The 25646-nt window shown below is 36.6% G+C and overlaps 2 protein-coding genes and 2 pseudogenes across 2 annotated transcripts; 2 read left to right on the top strand and 2 right to left on the bottom strand.

The window, feature by feature from the left end:
- Positions 1–91: 91 nt before the first annotated feature.
- LOC120114178 lies at positions 92–1372 on the top strand. Its single transcript, XM_039135170.1, has 2 exons — positions 92–790; positions 909–1372. The coding sequence occupies exons 1-2, from the start codon at positions 301–303 to the stop codon at positions 1289–1291; spliced, it is 873 nt and encodes a 290-aa protein (XP_038991101.1). The 5' UTR covers positions 92–300; the 3' UTR covers positions 1292–1372.
- A 3509-nt stretch (positions 1373–4881) lies between these two features.
- LOC120114097 lies at positions 4882–6768 on the bottom strand (annotated as a pseudogene).
- Positions 6769–7965: 1197 nt separating this feature from the next.
- LOC120114096 lies at positions 7966–10199 on the bottom strand (annotated as a pseudogene).
- Positions 10200–20264: 10065 nt separating this feature from the next.
- Positions 20265–25175, top strand: LOC120114095 (COP1-interacting protein 7-like). The gene is given in 10 exon segments (XM_039135104.1): positions 20265–20655; positions 20732–20908; positions 21085–21212; positions 21298–21329; positions 21424–21476; positions 21562–21593; positions 21596–21713; positions 21793–22067; positions 22173–23770; positions 23890–25175. Coding segments are annotated over 10 exon segments (3492 nt in total). The 5' UTR covers positions 20265–20596; the 3' UTR covers positions 24910–25175.
- The last annotated feature ends 471 nt before the right edge of the window (positions 25176–25646 follow it).

The raw sequence follows: 25646 nt of genomic DNA, 5'->3' as shown, positions 1-25646 counted from the left end.
GGATGCCGGTACGACTGACATTTTTGCAGTTTCATCACTACCATAAAGGTTGATCCGTTTGTACCCTTTCTCCTCTAGTTTCTTCTCTTCCTGTTTTCTCTGATATTTTCTTTTCTTTCCTCTTTTTTTTTTCAGTGATCGGTTCTCGGATCACTCACCCATCAGATTTTCCTTAAACAAAGTGGGCTTAATTTTAGTGATCAGAGAAATTTAACGAAAACCCATCAAATACAGTGAATCAGATTGCTTTCAAGTGTTTCAAATTTCGTGCTTGCTAGCTTTTTGTTGTTGCAGAGATTAATGGGGAAAAGCAATAGTAGCAGAGACTGGACTCAGATCTATGCTATTTACGGCATGGACCAGTGGCAAACACTCGTTTTCCTTCTATTCCACGCTGTTTTTTTCTCACTACTTTCCCTTGTCTTCCTTCTCTACTTCGAATCCATCTTCCACTTCTTCCAAACTTTCCTCTCGAGTCCCGGCGCAGCCCGTTTCGCCGCCGGGTTCAGCGGCGTCGTCACGGCGATTTCGGCCGTATGTTTGTTTTTCGCGGCGTCTAACTTCTTTTACTCCTCCGGGCCGTTGCATTACGGCATGGCGCAGCGGATGGTGGGATCGGTTAACGACTGGTCGACGGTGAAGCTGGCGCTTGATATTGGGTGCGGCAGAGGTATTCTTCTCAATGCTGTGGCGACCCAACTGAAGAAAACTGGTAGTTCGGGTCGGGTTGTCGGGTTGGATCCTTCTAAACGAACCACTTTGTCTACGCTCCGAACCGCCAACGTGGAAGGTTTGTGACTGTTCGTTTTCGTCATTAAATTTATTTTGTTTAATAATAAATTCATAACAAAATTTGAGTTTTTTTCTTCTAATTTTTGCCGAAAATGGTGATTTTGAAAATCGAACAGGTGTGGGGGAGTACGTGACGTGCAGAGAGGGCGACGTGAGGAGCCTACCGTTCGGGGACAACTACTTCGACGTGGTGGTTTCCGCCGTGTTCGTGCACACCGTGGGGAAAGAATACGGCCACAGGACGGTGGAGGCGGCGGCGGAGAGGGTGAGGGTGTTGGGGGAGATGGTGAGGGTGTTGAAGCCCGATGGGGTGGGGGTTCTGTGGGACCTCCTCCACGTGCCGGAATACGTGCGGCGGTTACAGGAGCTCAAGATGGAAGATATTAGGGTTTCCGAGCGTGTAACTGCCTTCATGGTCGGCAGCCACATGGTGTCGTTTCGGAAGCCAAGTCAGCACGTCGTGGGTCCCGGTGAGATCTGCTTGGACTGGGGATGCTGACGTGGTAATTACCGGAGCGAATTTCAAAATGTTACTGCTAGAGTAAAAAAAAGGGGTTAGAAAATGCAAACTATACAAAAATATGAGAGTAACTTCGATTCTGGGGAGACGAAGCCAAACCAGATGTTTTTGTTGAAAATATAGTTAGTTATATATATATATATATATATATATATATATATATATATATATATATATTATGTAATATATACTAATGTGCTTGGAAGCAATGCTAATGTAAATAAAGAAAAAAAATTAGAATTATTTATTTTTTAAATATTATGAGATGATTATAAGATAATATATTAAAAAAATTTAATTTACTGATAATGTACATATCTCTTAGAAAAATAATTATTCGAATACAAGTCATTTGTAAAGAACCATATTTTATACTACTGATGTCACTCAAAAGTTCATCTTATTTTCATTAAAACAATGTCGAAATATCTTTACATCTATTTTAAGTATTTAATTTGACTCGAGCTTACCTATAATTAAAATTTATATGATGTGTTTATAGTTTTTCGTAGTCATTGACAACACATATCTTACCGATATAGTAGTTATTCAAAATTAAAATTTTTAGAAATAACAATTATGTGATTCAATATTATATAATAAACTATACCTTATGAAACATAGAGATGCTTGTAGGTGTGATGGGACTTGGTGGAGGTTGTGCGTTAGATGTGGTTAATGGTGTAGGTTTAGGGGTTGTCATATCTTTGTCAATGGTATATTTTTCATTTAGTGGGATTTAGTTATAGTTAGAGGCGAACCCAGAATAAAAATTCAAAGGTTACAAGAATCTTAGGGGTGACATTTTTTAGGGGTGAGACTTGTGGAGGGGTTGCTTGGAATACCCCGGGCACCATGAAGGTCCGCTCCTGGATGAGGGGTTTCCCGGGGTACCCGGACACCATGGAGGTCCGCCCCTGGTTATAGCTTACATGAATCTTTCTCATATCTTTTCAAATCTAATTTTAATATCAAACTTTTTCAAATCTAATTGGTTATTTATACAGTTAAATTGAATCCAACTAAAAATTTAAAAAATATTTTCGATACCTTTTTTATCCATATAAATTCCTTATCCCTTAATAAGAAGACATCAATAATTTTTTTATTATTTTGAAATCATATGTATAGTGAACACTTGGCCAATGTGGAGAACTCATAATGATTTAACATCCACATAAACCATGCCCCATGTCCAAAATACCATCACATGAATATTGTCTGATTTTGCCTCATCTTTTTTATGTCTTGTCCATGTACTGAAAATGCAGTACAATAATGTTGGAACATAAATCCAAAAACTTACTTGTAAACCCAATGATAAAAAACCAAAATACTGCCCAAAGATAAGCTCACGGAGTAAAGCAAGGGTGACAAAGAATCTATGCATTCACCGTTTATATATATATATATATATATATATATATATATTGTTGCTAGTAATTAGATCTTACAATTCTTGAGATCAAAGCAAGAAAAGGCTCTGAATAAATACTTCATAAATAAATAATTTATGAAGAGAACACGTTGATTGCAGCATGTGTTGTCTGCACTTCCTAATATCTCTCGGTTCATAATGATTTTTTTTCTATTGTTTAATAATATTGTCTTCAAAGTTGGAACATAAAATCATTTCAGAAGGAACAAGTGAATCTTATAGTCATTAGGTCAAAAGGTATGCAGGTTTTATGCATGCTCAGCTCATACATATAATACAGGGACTTTTGGGTACCTTTGACTGAAGTGTGTAAGCATGATTCGATATGCAGCTGCCGAGTTTCCCACATAAATGGCTTCCTTTGTTGTACTGTGCTTCTTTGCTGGCCATGCCATCCTCAAGCATTGAAGACGGTGTCAAAGACTAGTAGCTCCCTGAGATGCTTCTATCTTTTTCGAGCATGGCCGAGTGTCACTGGAATACATAACCATCCGACCTAGCGAACCAAGATCCTTAAACCGGGTTTTACAGCAACTTTGGATGCAATATGAGGGATGGAAGTGTTGCAAAATCCAATCTCGTATTTACTGAGAATGTAATATGATAAATCATATGGAATTGAATTTCATTGGTTTGAATAGAACAATGATACGCCGTTCTTCTGTACATGAACCACAACACATTACACAGTTGAAGAAAACAATGGAGGAGCGAAACTTGGTGTAAATCTAAATCCTTGACAGTTTTCATTGAACATAGTGGAAAATTCAGGGTAGAGATTGACTTGTATGATGAAAAGCCATGACGATCATGCCGGAACACAGAAGGATGAACTGAGATCAGGAGGCAAGATGCAAACGAGGTAAGGTCAGGCAGGACTGCAGCTTATATTCGCCTAGTCGATATCCCGTAGCTCGAGGTGAGGGGGGTGGACATAACCGGCAATGAGTGGCATGCATAGTACGGAAATAAATATCCTTGAACCTGTAATTGGAAATTAAATGGCAGTTACATACAGAGACGGATATGGTGATACGAGTGCTTTTTCGACTCGGCTACGAAGCCACCAGGAATTATCATTTAGAAGCGAAAAGGGAAACAGTTTGTAAACCTTGCTTTTTGGAGATAGAAACATGCCCCCTTTACCTGGAAGTAGCACAAACCAGAACAAGCTACATAAAATGTATTAAGAGTAGTGGGAAATTTGTAACACAGAGTAAGTTTATTTTCACAGTATACCATGAATGGTAAGATCAAAACCTCTTACGTATGATATATGCATCTATTTCAGTACATACAGTAAATTCTTAATCCAACAAGCAGTCAGTATATCATATGAAGTAAGAATTTCACATTTTCAGATGCCATACAACAAGATCTGCAGTGTTGTAAGGCATGCGCCTGGGCATGCCAGTGCCTGAAGCTTTAGGGCTAGACATATAAAACCGAGAGACAAGGTGATAGAGTCGTTTGATCATACACGATGATCACTTCAAATTTATTGTGAGCTTAAAATCGTGAATGTGGTTGAAAAACTAAGGACATGATACCTACAAGATCAGCAACACGTATGCTCACATGGAAAGGATCAGTGAAATGCAAAGCTATGGTCCTGCAAACCACGGTAGACTGTTCCGTAAAAAATTCAGATAGAGAGAGTGTGTGAATTCAAATCTAAAAAAATCAAAAATAAAAATACGAGAAATAGTACTTGTCATAGATTTGATTGTTTGATACTCCAAACTCAAGTTTCAGAGCTATTGTCCGCACGCCTTCCACAATATTTGTTACTGCAGGGCCCCTGCCATAGAGCACAACATAACATAAACGATCTAGCAGACAGATGCAGCAAACAATGGAGAGATGTGTTTTTTTGCATACAACAAACATTTATCCAAAATTAAAACCATCACAAATTCTCTAGTCTTTTTCCCGGACATGAAGATGACCCTCTTGCAAGCTTATCATCAATGTCACAAATAGGAATCCAGAGAATGGAGGTCACATCACTGGCCCAATCTGGAAACTCTATTTTACCATCGAGGAGACTTAGCTGCTCAAAGTCTTTATTATAATAATTCCTAGCATCACCGGAGTTTGATGTATCAGTGGAACTCTGAGCAGCACTTTTTTATGTTTCCATCCCAATGGAAGGTGACTCTTCAATCTTCAGATCTGGACCAGTATCAATATGCATGACAGCACCTTTCAAGGAGTAGTCTATAGGTTGCGCTATTATTCCAATCCACTTAGCTTCATTAATTAGCAAGGCAGATGATATAGCCGTTGATAGATCAACTAGAGGTCTTGGTTTGGAAACCTAAGTAAAGAGAAGGTTCTATCAGAAAACTGAAGAAGAAAAAGAAAAAAAGCATAACCAGGCTTTGTGATCATACAGTTGGGAATCTCACCATGCTATACTTTTTAACATTTAGAAAAAGTTAGCTTTATCGATATTACGAGAGACAGTACTTGAAATCTGAGAAAGAAAGATTACCTTCAAGATGGGGCGGGTCGTTTTCATAGAGAAAAAAATCATCACTATCTGCGGGACCTGCCTTGGAGAAACTATTGAGATCTAAAAGCCAATGTCCAATGTTTCCAGTAATAACCCCCAAGACTTGAGAACCAGGTTTCTGTGGTGGTAAAGGATAGGTGATTGTGTTCCTAACAGGCTTTAGTACAGTGGCACTAGAGCTTCTTAACTGAAATATGCATCAAATAACCGAGTCAATATCATGCTATGACAAAGCTTAAAACATACTATCATCATCTTGTCTTAGAAACCATACCTTACCACCTTCATCAGCATTAAATGTAGCCATCAAAGTGAGACTAAGAGAATCAAGAGTTATATGGTCAGGAAAGCCACTCCAAACGGTTACAGATAAGGTACCAGGATCCCATCACATAATTCCAAAGGAGGCCCAGAATTTCCAGAAAATGTAATTAAAGATGATACATCAAGCGGGACAGGGTGCTTCATTTCACTATGTGCAAGACTAACAACTTCTGCCTGAAAAGCTTGGCGTTCCCTAATTGAGAATATGCCTTTGTCTAGTGAAAGCAACCGCACAGAAGATGACAGGTAGCCAGCTTGGTCATTAAGTATTCTTTGACATTCAGCTAAATTAGGCAGGACTTCAGCCAATAAATCTTGCCATCCTTCACCAACATAAAGAGCACAAACGTTCTCATATGACTTTGCAGCTAGGTCAAAGTTACCACGCTTAAAGCATACTGCTGCAATTTCACCATCAAGGACAACCCCATGTCTCTTTTCCACCAAGAACAATGATAATTGTCAGCAGCACCCTTAGTAAGATCCATATATTATTGCTGCCACCCAAATAGGGATTAATGAGACAAAAGTGTAGATTAAATATTGAATATAAGTGCAACAAATCTTCTAACTAAATCCAGGAATATAAAATATATAAAGGTCTATGGTCTAAACTAGATACTTCTAACTGATAACCAAAGGAGAGTATTTTTTGTAAAAAAAATTTCTACTTTTTTAAGGACAATAATCTTCCTCCACAACCCCCCCACCCGCGCCCCCCCCCCCCCCAAAAAAAAAGGTGTAAACATGATCAGTTCACATGTGTGTAGCCTCAATTTGATACCTCAATGTCCTGTATAGATGACAAAGCTTTCTGCAGATCAGGATTTGAAATTGTTTGCTTCAAAGCATGTTCAGCAGCAATAAAATTTCAGCAAACTTCATGGGTCGATTGATCGAGCCCTCAAAATTTCCAGCAGACAAGTAAATACGAGATGTCGAAATTGCTTGTGCTCTCCTTGATGGGTGTCTTTGATGACACATCTATCACTGATCTGTCAGCACACATACATTTACTTGACATAAAAACCTTCCATTACAAACAATAGGAAAAACAATTCATAACATGAAAACTTTCAATCAGATAATATCGTGTTCAAAAATTGCTAAAGCAACATTGCGTTGTTCCTTGAGATTTCCTTACCCATCAGCAAAGCTTTGTTTGCTGTCAAACATCTAAGATTTCCAACAAAGTAAACAATGTAATAAAAATAAAATGATTAAGTTAATTCGAAAAGATTTCGCTGTTTGAAAAATTGCCATTAATTAGGACTTTCTTTGTAGATATTTATCAAGATAATATATTGGAAATAGCGTGACTATTTATCATTAATTGAAATGATGATTTAAATATAACAGTTCTTCAAATGATAAAAAATTTAATGATAAATTATATGTAATACTTAAATTATTATTTTTATTATGTTTGGTACTCAATTTTATTTTTTTGAAAATCATCCCTAATATTTAGTTTATGTTTTAATTTGGTATACATCATATAAATTAAGGGTAAATTACAAGATTGATTACTTTCTCTTTAGTTTTATACTCTCTCCATCATTACTTACTTTTGAAAAGTCAAAACTTTAACTGTTGTATATCACAAATTTTTTAACTTTGGACTATGATTATTTTAAAATTTTGAACAAATAAATTTTATAAAATATATTTGAAAATAATTTGATTTAAGTTTTTAAAATATCTTTTTCATATTTTTATCAATAATAATAAGTCAAAGTTAAACAATTTGACTAAAAAATCAACAATGACAGTTTAGTGGGACAGAGAGAGTAATTTTCCTCACTAAATTCAAAAAACATAATATTTGTCATTTTTATTTTATTTAATTAAGATGTAATCACTTTTATTTAATTTCCTCACTAACGATAGTCAAAATTTAAGCAACTAAACATTTAAAAATTGATAAGGTGACTGACGCTTCTTAATTAAATAAAAAACGAACATGACCACGTCTTAATTAAATAAAAATGAAAGTGACCAAATGTAATTTTTTTTAAATTCAGTGAGAAAAAGTGAATAAACTTAAACAAGGTGACAAATCATGTAGTTTACCCAAAAATTATCGAACTATTGACTTGACATTTTATTATTATTTTTAATTGTGACACCGTTAATTTTTAACGGTAGGAGGATACCAAAACAAAACCTAAATTAACGTTTCGTATAGTTTTGAAGCAAAAAACATAAAATTGGCACTAAAACAACAAAAATATAGTTTAGGTACAAAATATGTAATTTACCCTAAATTTAATGTTGGTTAGAATTTAACGTTTATGCATTAATCAATTTCTTCTATACTATGGTACACTCTTATTGTGGTTGAATTTAGGGTACACATTCTCTAATCCTTGTAATACAGAAGGCCACTTAATGAAAAAAAAAAAGAATAAAAAATTAATACAATCCTTGGTTGTATGAATAAAGGAAGATTAAGCTACTTCTCCAATTTTGGGGTCACCCCAATTCTCATGAGGGCCAAATAGCAATGAGCCTGTAGATTCCAAGCATTAAAACCAGGACAACAGCCGAGACGACTTGACCGTCGAGCCCAACACTGCTTATAGCCGGAAAATCTCCGACCAAGCAAACCTTTGCAGGCTCACCACAGGGTAAGTGTCACCCGCCTGGTATGAGACCCAACAAGAGCTTATAGGTGTAATGGCTAAGCGAAATGTATTTGATCCACGATATGAAACCCGGAATATGTTGAATGTAGTAGCCGCGGGAGTAAGAACATAAGCATGATGACTGAACCGAGAACGGCCGCGTCTTTTGGTTCATCACCAAGGCACCAATGGCGAGCCCCATGCCTTGTGAGGCAAGGACATAAAAGAGTACGGATAAGGTGTAGAGGAAATTGCCTGCTGTAGGTTTAAGCCCTGCCATCCAATATGATATGTGATGAAAACTGTGGGAAGAATAAGCTCCATGGGGAGATCGGATGCGATTCTCGACATGAAGTACGAAGATAGCCGATACATTCCCGAGGACCGTTCTTTCTCGAGCATTAAACGTTCTTGAGGGAAGGTGAAAATCGCTTGGTACAGAGGGAACATACCCCAGAATCCTGATAAAGAAAGAGAGGAACCCAATCTGGTCTTGCAAGTGAGCAATACCGGATTGCCACCATAAAGTCCTAATAGGACAGCTACGGCAAGGGCCTCGGCAGTGTTGAATATCGAAAATGATCATGTTTCCTTTCCTTAAGTCCCCTTTGAAGTAATACGGTGAACTGTTGCCACCAAGTCGTCGGCCACCGTTCGAACTTCTTGTGCTCGGTTCGATTGTGATGGCGATCACAGTTCTCGTTAAGCTCTTCCCTTAATTTCTCAGCAATGTTGCTCTTGTATGCCGAAACCAGTGTTCTTCACCAAGTTTTGCTCCTTTAGTGACTCATTCGATGATATAACACCTATAAGCATTACAAGATTGAATAATGCAAAATTTACCCCATACAAGATCAATATGCACAATTGAGATTAAAGCTTACCATTTGAAAGGTCCAATAGAAAATCCGAAGGGTTCATGGCGACCGACGGGGCATATCAATGCTCGAAAATAATCCATAGCAGCTGATCCTCGTCCAAAATACAGAGGCTTACCTTCTGATAGCAGCAAAACCTTATGGAACATGAAAACAGCCTACTCGATGGCTGGTGTATCGTTAACACAATCGTTCTACCACCTGAGCTTGCTTCGACAATGTCGACACGATCCGTTGCGCGGTAGTCGAATCCAGACCCGACGTAGGCTCATCCAAGAGCAACAAGCTCGGGTTTATAAGCATTTCTTGACCAATACTAACCCTTTTTCGTTCCCACCCGAAACTCCTCTCTGAAAACGAGTTACCAATGATGCAATCCTTGCAGTTATCTAGTCCAAGTTGATTGATAACAGCTTCAGGCATGATCTTCTCTTGTCTAGTAAAACTATTTGGCAATCGAAGAAGCGCGGTGAAAACGAGCGTTTCGGTCACGGTCAAGTGAGGATATAGAACATCGTCCTGTGTGACGAATCGGTGTTTCGCTTCATCGAATCTGAGAAAGGCTTGCCGTTGTAAGTTATGGCGCCGGTGAGGTGACCGCCTAGGCGACCACCTAGCGCTGTCAATAGCGTTGTTTGCCACTGCCGGATGGACCGAGCATGGCTAACATTTCTCCCGGTTGAACCATCCCACCGATCCTATTTAAGATCACTTTCTCGCCGGAACTCGATTTGTTCCGAAAACAATTTCCCCCTTTGCCGAATTTGACTGAATAAACAACATCAACAAACTGCAGAACGATAAAGCCATGAAAATTCAATCATTTAAAGCTTAAATTTCCAGCTGATTCAATGAAAGAAAACAATATTTCAAACAGTGTTCGTACCTTTAAAAGAACTGATTGATTTGTACTCTTGAAGATGGAGGTTGCTTTCGAGTTATCTTCACCTTTGTCGCACCTTCAATGTCTAAATCTTCCGCCATTGTTGCTGACCGATTTAACACAAGCAAAACCTGCAACTCTATTTAAAAGTAAACAAAAATGATTGAGAAAACGAAAGAATCTTATGTACTTTCCTCTCTTTTTCGGTTCCCAATTCATTGTATGAAGATTTTGCAATCTTGACTCAAATGTAGACCGACTTAAATATTTAGGTCAAATTCTGATATTGGTCCTTCTATTGTGTTTAAATTTGAGGTAATTTAATTCAACAATACGATTCTTTAGTCCTTTATATTAATATTCTTTCAAAGGTCAAATTGATAAAAAAAAATATAAATATAAAATCAAAAATTTTTTTGTTAAGTCTTCAATTAGCAGACAATGAAACATATATTAATAGAAGATCAAAATTTATTAAATAAAAATTACGAATTAAATTTTAGCTCGACAATGATGTTGACAATTTATTTGAGTGGCTGGAAACACTGGCAAACATCAAACAAAATTCGGACGAAGCCGCCATTCAAAAGTAGTCGTGGCGCTGCCATGATGGACCTACCATATTCATTTCACATCATACTATATTATATTATATAATGTTTTTATCAATGAATGGTAATCAAACTTTGGTAATTTTTTATTTTATTTTTTAAATTAACCATCGGTAATTTAAGTTGTTAGAATGAGATTATAATATATTAATATATTTGTTGAGGGGATAAATGGATTGTTAGGACTATATGCAGTTGATCTCTTATAGTTTAAACGAATAGTCATAGTGGATGATAAATCGATCGTTGGTCGGTGTTAAAATATTCAATCTTTATGAGATGGTAGAGAGATAAATGAGGTAAGGTGATATGAATTCCATCGTTTCTCTTTATATTGATCTAGAGATTTTATAATATTCTTAGGGTTTATGTTAGGTATAGAGTTACTATGACTAATTTTAGGCTGATTGGCCTGGTAGATCTTGTAAATTGACTATAAATTTGGTAAGGATTGGGCACGGGGCAGAACGGGCTGGTTTTTCGGCTGCCCCTACCCGAAAAATATATACTTAAAATCTAATCCCACCTCATCCCGATGAATTTTATGTTTTTTCGTCCCGATTTTTAAACTAAAACCATGACTCGATCCGAATCGACCGATATGAATATATTAATATTTTAAATAATTAAAATAATATGTTTTATAATAATATATTTATAATTATTTATTATGTTTTAAACGGCTAAATTAATATATTTTATAATAATTTTATATTTTTAATAATTAAAGAATATATTTTAATAATATAAAAATAAAAAAATCTTAAAATCTTAAATATTATACATATATAATTAATTAATATATTTTAATAATTTTATTAACATGTTTCGGTTAAATATTGCCTTTGGGCCTTAAATCCCTCCTCAAATTCGTGTTGGCCCATATTCTTTGGGCACTAAAAGAAACATTTATAGAATGTTAAAGTTTGCTTAACTTCTATGGTCTAAAGATAAGTGAAATGAATCCAACGGATGCCCGAATATATAATTTAGTTAAGAATTAATTAATTTAGGAGAGTCATTTAAGTGAGGATTATCTTTAATTTTCTATTTAAATAAATTATTGAATATACCAAATAACCATGTAATAAAGATATTCATAATTATATTAAAAAATTAATAGAGGACAATTTAATTTGTATCCCACAAATTAAGAAGGAAAACAAGTTTTATCAAGTGATTCAGATATAATGACCATTTAGGTTTTTACCCAAAAAACCATCTGGGTAAGTTGAGGATAATAAGCCAAATTAGTTTATGTATTTTATTAGGAAGGAAACCAGGTCCTATCAAGTAATGTTGGTGGTGGTTGCACTTAGGGATAGCAACTCAACCCGAACCCGACGGGTTTCGACCCGATCGGGTCGGATTTTTTTAAAAAAATCAGGTTCGGGTCGGGTCGGGTCGGATTTTTTAATGCACTGTTCGGGTCGGGTTTATGGTGGAAAAAATCCGACCCGACCCGAAAAATATATATAATTTTACCTATATATTTAGGGATAATTACAATAATACCCCTTTATATATAATTTTTTTCAATTAAGTCACTATTTTTATTGAATAAAAATATTTTTTATTATTATTTCGGGTCGGGTCGGGTCAGATTTCTAAGTCATATATTCGGATCGGGTCGGGTGAAACCTTAATTTAGTAGGGTCGGGTCGATTTACGGGTGGAGGACCCTTTCTTCTCGGGTCGGGTCGGGTGGCCCAAAAACCCGACCCAACCCATTGTCATCCCTAGTTGCACTTTCAACTCAAAATAAATTAAGGGTTAATACAAAATAAGTGCCTAAATTATATCTAAAATTGACTTTTGGTATCTATTTTTTTGTTAAAAAGTAGACGCCTAATGTTTTCTTTGTTATATTTTATGTGTCTGCCGTTAAAAATCCATTTAGTAACACGTGTCACGTTTATATATTTTTTTTTAAATTAAACATGACACGTGTCACTTAACAAGTTTTTTAAATGGTAGGCAATTAAAAGTGTAATGGAGAAAACATTAGGTACATATTTTTAACGAAAAAATTTTTAGACACCAAAAATTAATTTCAAATAAAGTTTAGGCGCTTATTTTTATATTAATACATAAATTGAAAAGTGGGGAAGTTAGGGTCAAAATAGGCAAAACAGAGTTACTATTAGTATAGGTACTTGGTCCTCATCATGGCCAAAAGTGTCCTTATAAATCCAGCTAAGGAAAGATCAAATTGTTGTTTCATGATTAGCTTCCTCATCAACCCCAAATGACACAAACCAACCCTATCATTTTTATTAATGTATTCTTCTTTTGTTAATTCACATATTGTTATGATGATTTGATTACATGATGATTTATTTGGGTACCAAGAATAAAAGCACAAAAACCCAAAATTCAAAATACAATATAAATGTAATTATTAATTAACAAATGTTTCAATGATGCAAAGTTAGAAAAAAAGTACTTTTCAAATTAGTAGGGACCCTTTTGAAATTTTTGTAAACAATGGTCCACAAATGATGGAACTTTAGTAAATAGTTGATTTCGTCCTCTTTTAAATTTTTGGGATGCACCAAAACTAATTACAAAGTACAAAATTGTAGATGAATGTCAAATTTGTCGATGGTTGCAGCTTTATAAAATAGGTTTTTGTTAGTGTGTTGTGACATGTGGTCTTGATTTTATTCAAAAAATTTACAATAATATTTCATTTATAAAAAAATAAAATTATGAGAAAAATAAGGATAAATGATATACTACAGTTTCGAGCTCCTAAAATGATAAAATTAGTTTACGTTGAGTCAAATTTTAGATCAGATAAAATTTTATAGACATAAATCAAATCAGATTTTAATAAAAAAATAATATATTTCCTGACTCGAGTTGAATTGACCAAGAACTCGACCCGGCCTATGATCATCTCTGATCACCATCCTCAAATACAAAACTATAAAACAGATATAAAAAGCAAAAAAGACAAAACTAACCATTGTTTATAAACCTGCTAATGAATTAAAGTTAGGTGGAGCTAGCATATATTCTATTAAACGAAAGCCATGTTTAAACTAACAAACAATCGTGGGGTCCTTCTTAATTGGGAATAATTATGATGGCTGTTCTTCTTTCTAAGCTCTAACTACATGGCAATGGCATAGGCTACCATTCTGTGGGGTCCTGCTTAATTGGGGAATAATTCTGTTTGTTATGATTTTTTCTTTAAAATATAAATTAACAGGTGGTAAATAATATTAAAACGAATTTATCAATATCTTGAATAATTATAAAAGATGTCACAAATAAAGGTGATTTTTTCAAAAAAATCACCGGTGATTGATATATATACCGATCTAATACCGGTCAGATTATATTTTTCAATCTAACACTCGTAACAGTAAAGCGCGCCCCCTGAATCGCGCTATATGTTGATTTGGCGTCACGTGGAGTATAGCTCTCCCCTGTATCGCGTTATACGCTGACTGGGTTACACGTGGGGTATAACGCACCCCCTGCTCCACGCTATACGCTGATTGGGTTACACGTGGGGTATAGCGCGCCCCCTGCTCCGCGCTATACGCCACGTAGGGGTATAGCGCGGATCAGTAGCCGCGCTATACGCCATACCAAAATTATATTTAACGCGGTCCTTGATCCGCGCTATATAATAATTACATATAACGCGATGCAGGTACCACACCTTATATGTTTATAAATACCTCCTGTTCTCGCATCTCTCCTCACATCTCCTCGCATCTCTCATCTCTTATAAATTAATACAACAATTCCGTCAACGAGTAATAATTCTGGCATTCTTTTTATATTTGATTTAGAAGTTCGTGTGATTTTTCATTATAAGGTAATTTTGTTATAATTTTTTAATTATACTTATTTTTTATTATCATTATTTGAAAAAATATTATACTAATTATTTTTAATTAATTTTTATGTTTGTAAAATTGAAAAGCAGGAGCATACGTCGAAATAGTTTTGCGGTGCAGGTAATAATATAAAATTATATTATTTAAATTATTTACGTTGATGTGTAAAAAAAATTTGTGTTATATTTTCATTCATATATAATTTATTTAATCAGGTTTGTTTAAGTTATTTTTTTTTTGCAGATATAATATTTCCGCACTTTTAAATTCAAAGAATGGCGCGACTTTCAGCTATTGTTTATTTTGGTGGTGAAATTCGAGAAGATGAAACCGGCGTTGTTTTCGTATCAAATGAGCATGTTAAAATATCATTAAAGAGAAACATAACTCTTGAGGAGCTGATAACGAAGATTTCGAGGAAGATTCATGTTGGATGTAACAGAAGAATGTCATCGTTGCAGTACATATTTTCAACATCATTGTTGCCATTAACTTATACAACGTTCGAACTTTTGAACAATGATGATGTTCAAATGATGGTTGAAGCTCAAAGTAATTATTCAGACGCCGCTATTGAGATGTATGCATATTTTGTTCAAGTGCGTGTTGTTCGGGGTCAATCTTTAAGCTCACACTATGGGCTGGCTGAACAAGTTGATCAAGTTGACAGACCGACTACAGTAATGTGTAATGATTTTAATGCCATAATGGGGAGACATTCATCCGCAACTCCTTACGATATGTACCGAGGTGGGTCCACGAACAATCCGTATGGCAACACCGCATCCAGTTCAAGGGGAAGGCATTCATCTGCAAATTTCTTTGACCATATGGAGATGTCATCGATGCAACCATCTGTGCAGTTTCAGGGGGAGGCATTCGACTGCGAGCTTTTTCGATCTCAATGTCGATATGTCTTCCAGTTCAAGGGGAAGACGTGCAAGTAGTAGTAGGTTCTTCGACCTAAATGTGGAGAGCATGGGGGAACCATCATCTCCACCAGAAGAACCGCTTCGTGAGCCTGGTGCGGATGGTGCTAAGACTGGACTATTCATTCACCCAGAATCACCGCAATTCAACTCCGATGATGATGAAGTTCCAGGAAATGTGGCACAAACTGACCCTCCTGCACACATGTATGAAACTGATTATGGTGCAATGTACGGGCCAGAATTTGTGGATATGCCTCATCTCGGTGACTATGGATATTACTCATCAATAAATAATGGTGAGTTATCTTTATGCATGGAGTTTTCAAGCAAAGAAGAAGCGATGATGGCTATCAAAAATTACAATATCCGTAATTCTGTTCAGTCCAGAGTCAACCGATCGACGACCAAAAAATATGTATGTTACTGTGCCCAACGCGAAAAAGGATGCAATTGGATGGTTCGCGTATCAAAAATGAAGAGGAAAAACAACATATGAGAACTAACAGTATACAACGGTCATCACACATGTTGTGCTGGAGGGGTCAACCAAGATCATCCCAACTTGGACTCTGAAGTGATATGCCAAGCCATCATGCCCATGGTAAAAGCAAGCTCTCATATAGCTGTTGCAGTGTTGATTTTAGCTATACAATCGTAGTATGGGTACACCGTCTCCTATAAAAAAGCTTGGTTGGCAAAACCAAATGCCATTGTCAAACTTAATGGCGAATGGGATGCATCTTACAACGAACTTCCAGGTTAGTTTAGGCTGGTGCGGACGTTGAATCCTGGGACAATTGTGGACTTCGAAACCTCCTATGCATACCATAATGATCGAGTTCTTCGCGATCGATGCCAAATTTACCGGGTTTTTTGGAGTTACCCACAGTGCGTTATTGCTGCCAAATACTGCAAGTCTGTGGTCCAAATCGACATGACTTTCTTGTATGGAAAATACAAGCAAGTTTTATTATTGGCAGTTGTCCAAGATGGCAATCGCAATATTCTTCCAGTTGCTTTTGCTCTTGTCGAAGGAGAAGATACAAATTCTTGGGCTTTTTTCCTCCGAAATTTACGTGCACATGTTATCACGAGGGAAAAAATCTGTGTCATTTCATATCGCGGAGCTGGGATCAAAGCAGCAATGGAGTCTTTGGGTCCAATGTGGCAACCACCTTTGTTCGTGCATACATCTTAACCTCATCCTCAGAGGCATCTGCGCTCAACTCCCGAAAATTGGCATCTAACCAATTTAACGGTATCCTACCTCCGATAAAATTTTCCGGGACACGTCCTGGACTATCCCGACACAAAGTAGTCCAAGAACCGGAAGCTATCCCCGATATCACATCTCCATCCACCGGAAGCCCCAGTTGCATAGAAACATTCTCAAGCGTGATCGTGCACTCTCCGCACGGAAGATGGAATGTGTGGGTCTCCGGCCTCCACCGCTCTACTAAGGCAGAAATCAAGTCTGGCTCTATCTTACAGTGACCCTGATATCTACCTATGTAACTGAATCCAGCCTCTACTAAATACGGCAAGACACGGCTGTGTATCACTAACTTAAGATTCCTAATAAAAGGATCTAATACACGGTCCTTCTCCTAAAAATAAATAATTACAAAAATTAATTCTTACTCTAATGATCATGCATTAAATAAATCAACTAATTATTACTAATAATTTAAATTAAATTAAAACGTTAAAATGTTATCGTATCAGCAAAGTATCAAGATATTTATTTTTTAATCTAATAATCATGCATTAAATAAATCAACTAATTATTACTAATAATTTAAATTAAATTAAAACGTTAAAATGTTACCGTATCAGCAAAGTGTCGAGATATTTAATTCTTAATCTAATAATCATGCATTAAATAAATCAACTAAATATTACTAATAATTTAAATTAAATTAAACCGTTAAAATGTTACCGTATCAACAAAGTGTAGAGATATATGATTTCCATCCGAGCGAAGTAGATTGTCTTCCACTATATAACTGCAAAAGAATTATATTAGTAAAATATTAAATAAAGTAAATACATAATAATAAAAATATTATAAAATATACCTTAAAAAGATAGAGTATTTGAGAGAAATTTAGAGAATTTGAGAGAATTTGATGTGATAGAAGTGATTGAGGATGGGGGTATTTATAAGGAGGATGTGGACGTGAAGAGATGGATATTTAGGGGTATAGCGCGCCCCCTACACCGCGCTATACCCCACGTGTCAGATACCCATGTATAACGCGGATCAGGGGGCGCGCTATACCCACGTTGCGCCAGATCACCGTATATCACGGGACAGGGGATGCGCTATACCAACGTGGCGCCAAATCAGCGTATAGAGCGGTTCAGGGGGCTCGCTTTACTGCTACGAGTGTTAGATCGGGAAATATAATCTGACCGGTATTAGATCGGTAAATATATCGATCACCGGTGATTTATTGGGAAAATTGCCACGAATAAAACAGTAAAATTTTATTTTTAGAGAAAGAAGATAAAATAAAAAAATAACATATAAATTTTATGTTAAAGAAATAGTCACGTAATTTTCATATCATTATTCTATTTATGATTTAACATTTGGTTGATCAAAATACGAGTAAATAAAAATTTAATAAATTCATTAAAAAATTAAAATTTAATGGCTAAAATAAAAGTGAGAGAAAAGTGAGTGGTAAAATTTACAATTTACTCATAAATAAAAAGAGGGTAGCTTTGAAGATTATTAATATTATGGGAGTGAAAGAAATATTTGCTTGGCGGAGTGAAAGCTGCAAATCTTTGCGGCTGGCAATGAGCAAACATGAACCAAACAACAGATCTCTCTCATTATTCTTTGCCAACTATCTCACTCCTCCTATTTACAGCAAGGCAACATTAAAAATAATAAATAAAACAAATCACCATTTAATTGTTTGATGATAGAATAAATTCGACTTATTAACTTAATTAATTTGATGTATATAAATTATTAAACTATTAGATTTAAATTAAATAATCTAATAAAAAAAGTTTAGAAATGTTGCTCATATATGATGACTAAATTGTAAATATCTTAAAAATAAATATATAATGACTAAACTAACCCCTAACATTGATAAAATGATCATTTTAACTTCTATTTTTTTGGCCCCAATATTTCATTAACTTCCTGGTTGGATGAAAATTGTTAGTCCGCTAATAGTTTCCATGATAAATATTTTTACTTTGAAAGGCAAAAAGACATAAGAGGTTCTTGTACTTTAAAAAGAATCAATGGGGTCCTCATATTATTTTCTCTGAATATGGTCTCCAACTCAAAAAATAAGCCCAATGTGTCCCTTTGACCAACGCTTTGTCGTTGATCGTTACAGTGTTGGCATGATAGTTCACGGTGTTGATGTGGCGATTCACGATGTTGATATGGTAGTCAACGGTGGTTGGTAACATGGCAGATACATGTTAGATGGGCTAAATTGGTAAATCAAACATGGTAGATGGACAGTCACATCAATATCGTGGACCGTCATGTTAGTATCGTGAACTGTCATATCAGCACCGTAACAGTTAAACAACAAAAAATGTTGGTCAAATGTCATATTAGATTTGTTTTCTAAGTTAGAGTGCTACATTGAGAGAAAAAAATAATACGATGGTTACATTGATATTTTTTTTCAAGAAGACAAGGACCTCTAGTGCCTTTTTGTATAAAATTAAATATTGAGAGTGAATCAACTTTTTTAAAAAGGGTAAATTATAAATTTGATAATTGAAATTTCATACGATTCTTATTTTACTCACCATACTTTCAAAAATTTTAATTTGCTCACTCAATTTTATAGATTGCTTTTTGGTCACTCTACCGTTAAATTTATCGCGTCGTTATGACGTGGCTTAGACAAATTAATAACTGAACTTTCATATGATTCTATTTTACTCACTCAACTTTATAGATTGATTTTTTTGGTTACTCTGCTGTTAAACTTCTCATCGCCAACGATCATCCACTACTACCCTCCATCGCTGAACCCATCTCTGATTAATGATAGCTCACACCAGTTGGATGGTGACTGTCACCACTAGTATCGATGTGAGCGCCAGGCCACCGCGACCAAAACCTTGGTGGCTGATCGTCAAGGCTCCCTGTCCTTTATCGTATAGAAACTGTCGAAGGTTCGTCGGGAAACCAAAGCTTCCCATCGATTTTCGGCCACCCCGGTCGTCCATTCGTCTCACCGCCGCCACTGCTGAACTCCTCTCCTCTTTCCGACCAAAACCCAATTGGTTTACCCTCTTATTGTCGCTGCCTAAGTCCGACGCTATTTTTCGACCACCCCACGTACGTTCATCTCCCTACGGCCAAAAACTCAATCTATAAAGTTGATTGAGCAAAATTGAAAATTTTGAAAGTACGGTGAGTAAAATAGAAATCATATGGAAATTCAGTTATCAAATTTGTAATTTACCCTTATTATTATTATTATTATGTGGAAATCTGATGTGGCATGTTTAATATTAAAATATTCTATATCAACGAGCTATTAGTGAAATAACGGTAGAGTGACCAAAAAAGTTCAATCCATAAAATTGAATGAGCAAATTGAAAATTTTGGAAGTATGGCGTGTAAAATAGGAATCATATGAAAATTCAGTTATCACATTTGTAATTTACCCCGGTTTACATTCAATAAAAGAATTTTACCCAAAGTAGAATATGAGGACCAAATTACTACAAAAGATGAGTTAAAATAATAATTTTATCAACTTTAGGTATTAATTTTATTATTAGCTCAACTAACTTTATATTACAAAAATACAAACTGAAATAATTAAATAATTTGCCAAAGAGAAATTGATGGGCACAACTGTCGGTAACTGGACCAAACGATGCAAAATAAATAAATAAATAAAAATCTTGTCTTCCACTTCTCCCTGTTATCCTCAGAACTTTCCCATGTGCTAAAGCTTCAGTTTTCATCAATTCTTCACGAGAAACTTGCACTTTTATTTTAAACTTCCATAATGTGTTTCATTCTTCCAAGCTAAACAAAAAGTACAAAAGCTCCTGCAGAAAGGAACAGCACAAGATCCAATAAAAAGCACATGTTCCTGTAAGAACACCAACAATGGATGAACTTAACTTGTTGAAGATAGAGTGTTTGCTTCTTTGTCTGTCTCAGGAATTGCTGGTGTTGGTACCTTTGTAAAGGGTTTTAAAAAAAATGGACTTCAGGACACGTTTAGATTATGCTTTGTTCCAAATTTCACCAACTAGAACCAGGTAAAGCTAAAGTTCGGTTCTTTGATTTTGCATTGAGTTCTAAAAATGGTATCTATATTGGTTTTTGGTTTTGAAGGTGTGATCTGGTTATTTTTGCTGGGAAAAATAATGAGAAATTGGCATCAGGGTTGCTTGAGCCTTTCATTTCACACCTAAGCTCTGCTAAAGATCAAATTTCAAAAGGAGGCTACTCTATTACTCTTCGTCCGGTGGGCTCAACGCCTTCCTGGTTCACAAAGGGCACTCTCCAAAGGTAAAAATTCCAACCTCGTTTTGAAAATTTGCGGAAACATTTTGCTGTTATCTGGTTTGTTTTTGGATTTACAGTGATGGGTTTAGGGACATTTTGCTATATGAGGAAACAATATTTTGTTTTTTAAGTCTTTGTCATTGACCTTTGTTAATGGTTTCTAATGTGTTTTTTAACAGGTTTGTGAGGTTTGTCAATACACCAGAACTTCTTGAAAGATTTGTGACAGTGGAGAGGGAAATTGAGCAGATCGAGGATTCGATTCAATCGTACGAAGCGAACGCTTCCGGGACGACAGACGCAGACGGTATGTTTATGTTTGGTCCAGTTGTCTGAAAATTGTCTGATTTGATCCGATTTGGAATTAACATGAACCGGTTGGATTGTTTCAGGAAATTTCCAAAAGTCATATGGTTCATCTAAGGTATGCTTTTCGCCTTCTCTATTTTGTTTGTTTCCTTTAATAGCTCACATTTTAATCTCAGAATTGTATTATGTTGCTGCATGCCTGCGTATAGTCCAAAGGTGAATCCGATGGAAACGGCGACGCTGTTCAGGAAGAAACTTCCAAGTAAATTACTTGTTCCTGCAGTTAGCTACATTAGCTTGATGTCTTTTAAAATGCATTCGTTGTTCACCCTGGTGTCGGTATGCAGGGTTCGTCTTCAACGAGTTCTAGAGACTAGGAAATGGTACTTTGTAAAGAGCAGGCAATGGCTTATGCTCGTGCTTTGGTTGCCGGATACGAACCTGATAATATAGATGATCTCGTCTCTTTCGCTGACGCTTTTGGTGCCTCTCGATTAAGGTATAGATCACCATTGTCATGATCAAAATGATGTTCGTTAGGATATGGTTGCCGATTACTAGTTTCTTTTTTCTGTCAGGGAAGCTTGCATAAATTTCATGGACTTATGTAAGAGAAAGAATGAAGATAGGCTTTGGATGGCTGAATTAGCAGCAATGCAAGCATCTAGACCAGACTTGTCTTACCTTGGAACATCCGGGATCGTACTTGCTGGGGAAGAAAATGACCCTACTCAAAATCTTACTGTAAATATCTCGACCTCGAAGAAAACCGTTCGGCGGATGTCTCTGAGATTGGGAGTGGAGATATCAACCCTGGTAAGGATTGATACCAAATTTTTCTTCTCCTTCAGATGTAGATATATATCAATGATATTTGATTTCTTGTAATTGTTTGTTTCGCCTTGTTTTTTCCGAAACTACTACTTGATGTTCCGAAATCTGTTAACATGTTCTACAGATGCTAGCTTGGCATCCATGGATGGGAAATCTCAAGTACAAATGCCATGGCCACCCCATTTTCCTCAGTACATGCAAGGATTTCCAGGTTCCGGATTTCAACAAATGCCTCCATATCAAGGGTACATTTTCCCTGGTATGCCTGGTGCCTCCCCGTATTTTCCGGGGAATATGCATTGGCCTCCGAATGTAGAGGATTCGAGTGTTGCTCGTGGTTGGGAACCAGATGATCATAGAACTCATAAATCATCTTCTAGGAGCAAGAAAAAATCTTCAAAAGGTAAGAGAGATGAATCCACTGAGTCTAGCAATTCCAACACTGAAAGTGAACCAGACAAAGAAATGCATAAGAAAAAGCACAAAAAGAAGTCATCGTCGAGAAAAGTCGTCATCCGCAACATTAATTACATTTCTTCGAAGAGAAATGGGGATAAGGGAAGTGATACAGAAGAGAGTTCCAATGAGGAAGAGTTCATTGATGGAGATTCTCTCAAACACCAAGTGGAGGAGGCTGTTGGATCTTTGGGGAAACAACATAAGTCTACATCACTTCATAATAAGAAACGTGATGGAAGCAAGCATCAAAATGTTCCATACGATGAAGATGATATGGGAACTAAAAATTCGGAGGGAGAAAAACGAAGCAATCCCTGGGATGCTTTCCAGAACCTTCTCTTGCAGGAGAAGGATTTGGATTCCGAAGTAGATAAACAGACTGCAAGGTTGCAAGAGGAATATTTTGCAAGCAAGGGAGCCGAGGGAGTAACAAAGCAGAAAACAATCTCGAGTGATCCCTTTCTGGCCTCACAGATTGATAGGGATCACGAAGGTCAAACTCGAGGCAGGAATTTTGGAAGTAATGAACTCGGTGGCTCAGTTGTTAAGAGAAGAGAGAGCACAAACGAGGAGTTTCTTGTGTTGCAAGGCAATGATTCCGTTATCAGTTCCCGAGCTAATATCTCCGATTATGCTGCGGAAGCTACATTGGCCAAAAGTCGCGGAGAAGGCGAATGGTTTATCAACAAACAAATGGATAAATCGACTAATCAGGATGAAATGATGGGCCTCAAAATGTTTAATGGAGAAAACGGTTCATCATTAGCTGGTGAAAGCAAGAAAGATGTTTTTGTCGATGACTCATTCATTATCCAAGGTCCATCAGTGGGAGACTATCAATCTGATGATCGGTTAAGGATCGGTGTAGGCATGGTTCCTGAAATTGAAGCTACTCAGCATGAACATGGCAATTCGGATACTGTATCGAAGGCTGCTTCAGTTTCGTATGAACCGGATGACCTTTACATGATGATCAGACGTGGTTCAGCTGAAGAGAATGCCATGACATCTTGGACTCCAGAGATTGACTATGAAATGAATGCACTATCTGCTGAAGTGACCGAAAGGCACGCTGATACTGAAATAACTGGTGTCGATGACAAGGGTCCTAATCCTAAAAAACCGGGGAAACTTTCGAATAAAGAAGTTCGTTCTAGAGTTTCAAATGGACCTCTCGTCAAAAGTAAATCTGACTTAACATCAAAGACCAGGAAACCACCAGCTGGAAGCAACACCGCCATACGGAAAACTAAGTCCGATCAGGTATTTACAACCCTTTGGCCTTTAGGTTTGAGTCCGTTCCTTGACCGAATGAGATAAAAGCAGACTGCAATGCTCATCTGTTTCTGATTTGTTTTACTTGCCTTTCTAATTCGATATAGGAAGAGGAAAAACGAAAGAAAATGGAGGAGTTACGGATCCAGCGTCAGAAGAGGATAGCTGAGAGGAGTGCTGGTGGCGGTCTTAATCCTGTTATTTTCCGGAGGAGCTCAACAGAAAATAAAACTTTGACAGCTTCGACAAAGAAGATCCAATTCTCGACTCAGGAGACTAAGGAATCACCAAAACCAGTCCTTAGAAGTTCAACCATAGAACGCCTTGCAACTGCAAGGAATACTTCAAAGGTCGCACCAGCTGAATCGAAATCGAGCCATCCAAAAAAGTCGACATCGAAGGAAAACAGTTCTTTAACCGCTCGGAAGACAGCTCAAGCTAAGGATAAGAAATCAAGCACAAAAAAAGTCGAAGCTTCATATATAAAACGTGGCACAAATAAAGTAGCTCCAAATGGCTCTAATGCACAAGGAAAAAAGGACTCCAAAGAGGTCACAGAAGCATTGCCAATGGAACCAGCGGCACCCGAACCAGCAGCACCCCAGACAGACATTGTCGACGATTTCAAGGACATCCAAGAGTTGCAGACTAATCCAATAGATAAAACCGAAAGAAACTCGATTTCAAAACAAAACCCATTGGAGGACCAAAACTCAAATGGAAACATGGTTACCGTAGATAAACCATTGCAAATAGATCATGTAAAAGGCGATGAAGAATTCAGTAAGGAGGCATGTAAAGTTGTTTCTGGAGATAACATTGCACCGGAAGAATTCGGTAAAGATATTCCCGAGACAACAGTTCTTCCTGTGCCACCAGTGCCTGTCAAGTCGGTTCGGTTTTCGACTGTAAATATTGAAGGGATCGATACCATGAATGAGAAATTCCAGCCCTGTAGGGTTTCTGAAATAGAGATCTCAACCCCACCTCCCAAGGATACAATGGACAAGGAACTGATGCATAGCAGGAAGAAATGGAACAATGATGAAAGCCCTCCTAAAGTGGCCAAAGGGTTTAGAAAGCTTCTTTTCTTTGGAAGAAAAAGCAAAAACTATTATACTGCTTAGTGTGTGCTCTTGCCATTCAACAATACTTCTGGTTTGGGTTTTCAATTTTTTTTCGAGTGCTTCGAGAGTTCGGGTGGAACGTAACAATAAGGCTTTTGATGTTGCTGCCATTCAAGGATTCATGAAACTGAAAATGAAAAAAAAGGAGATTCATAATGTAATTTATCTTTGACATTATCATGTTGTATGGATCAAAACACATTCTTTTTGTGTGATTGTATGCCTTTGTAATTTGTGTTTGTATACACATTTTGAGTCTTTGTATACACAAGCTATAGATTTGTTTTTTTTTTCTTCAGCTCATTGCTTTTGGTTTAGCTGTTGCAGCTGAGCAAAGCACCACCACCGTAAGTAAAACACCCTTGCTTTATTGATGTGTTTCGTTCGTACAATTTCTGGGTTTGAAGGAAAACGAAAGAAGTTCAAATCTTTTGTTTGAAAAACACCAGTAAATGTTGATTTAGCTTTCTGGGTTTTTAGTTTTCCATATGAAAGTTGCTGCTTTTGAAGGAAAGGAAGTGTGTCTTTGATGTTGGTCTTGATTCTTAGGCTGTAAGGGTAGTTTAAAAACATGTTATTTTATTAGTTACTATTTTCAATTGTCTATAAACTTACCATTCTAAGCTGAATTACCGTGAAAATGGATCGGTCTCTGTATTCGTTTTCTTAAATTGCTGTTTATACCTTACCGCTCTAGATGTGGCTGCAAGGACTCCAAAGTCTGGTATTTTGAGCTG

The sequence above is a fragment of the Hibiscus syriacus genome, unplaced genomic scaffold (assembly GCF_006381635.1).
Source record: "Hibiscus syriacus cultivar Baekdansim isolate YM2019G1 unplaced genomic scaffold, ASM638163v2 tig00110220_pilon, whole genome shotgun sequence".
Lineage (NCBI taxonomy): Eukaryota > Viridiplantae > Streptophyta > Magnoliopsida > Malvales > Malvaceae > Hibiscus > Hibiscus syriacus.
This window is presented reverse-complemented; position numbering and strand designations above follow the sequence as displayed.

What these genes read in the sequence shown, in the direction of transcription:
- LOC120114178 (XM_039135170.1), top strand. Translation starts at nt 301, where the DNA reads ATGGGGAAAAGCAATAGTAGCAGAGACTGGACTCAGATCTATGCTATT. An exon ending in CCGAACCGCCAACGTGGAAG is followed by an intron (nt 791 to 908) that starts GTTTGTGACTGT and finishes AAAATCGAACAG; the next exon opens with GTGTGGGGGAGTACGTGACG.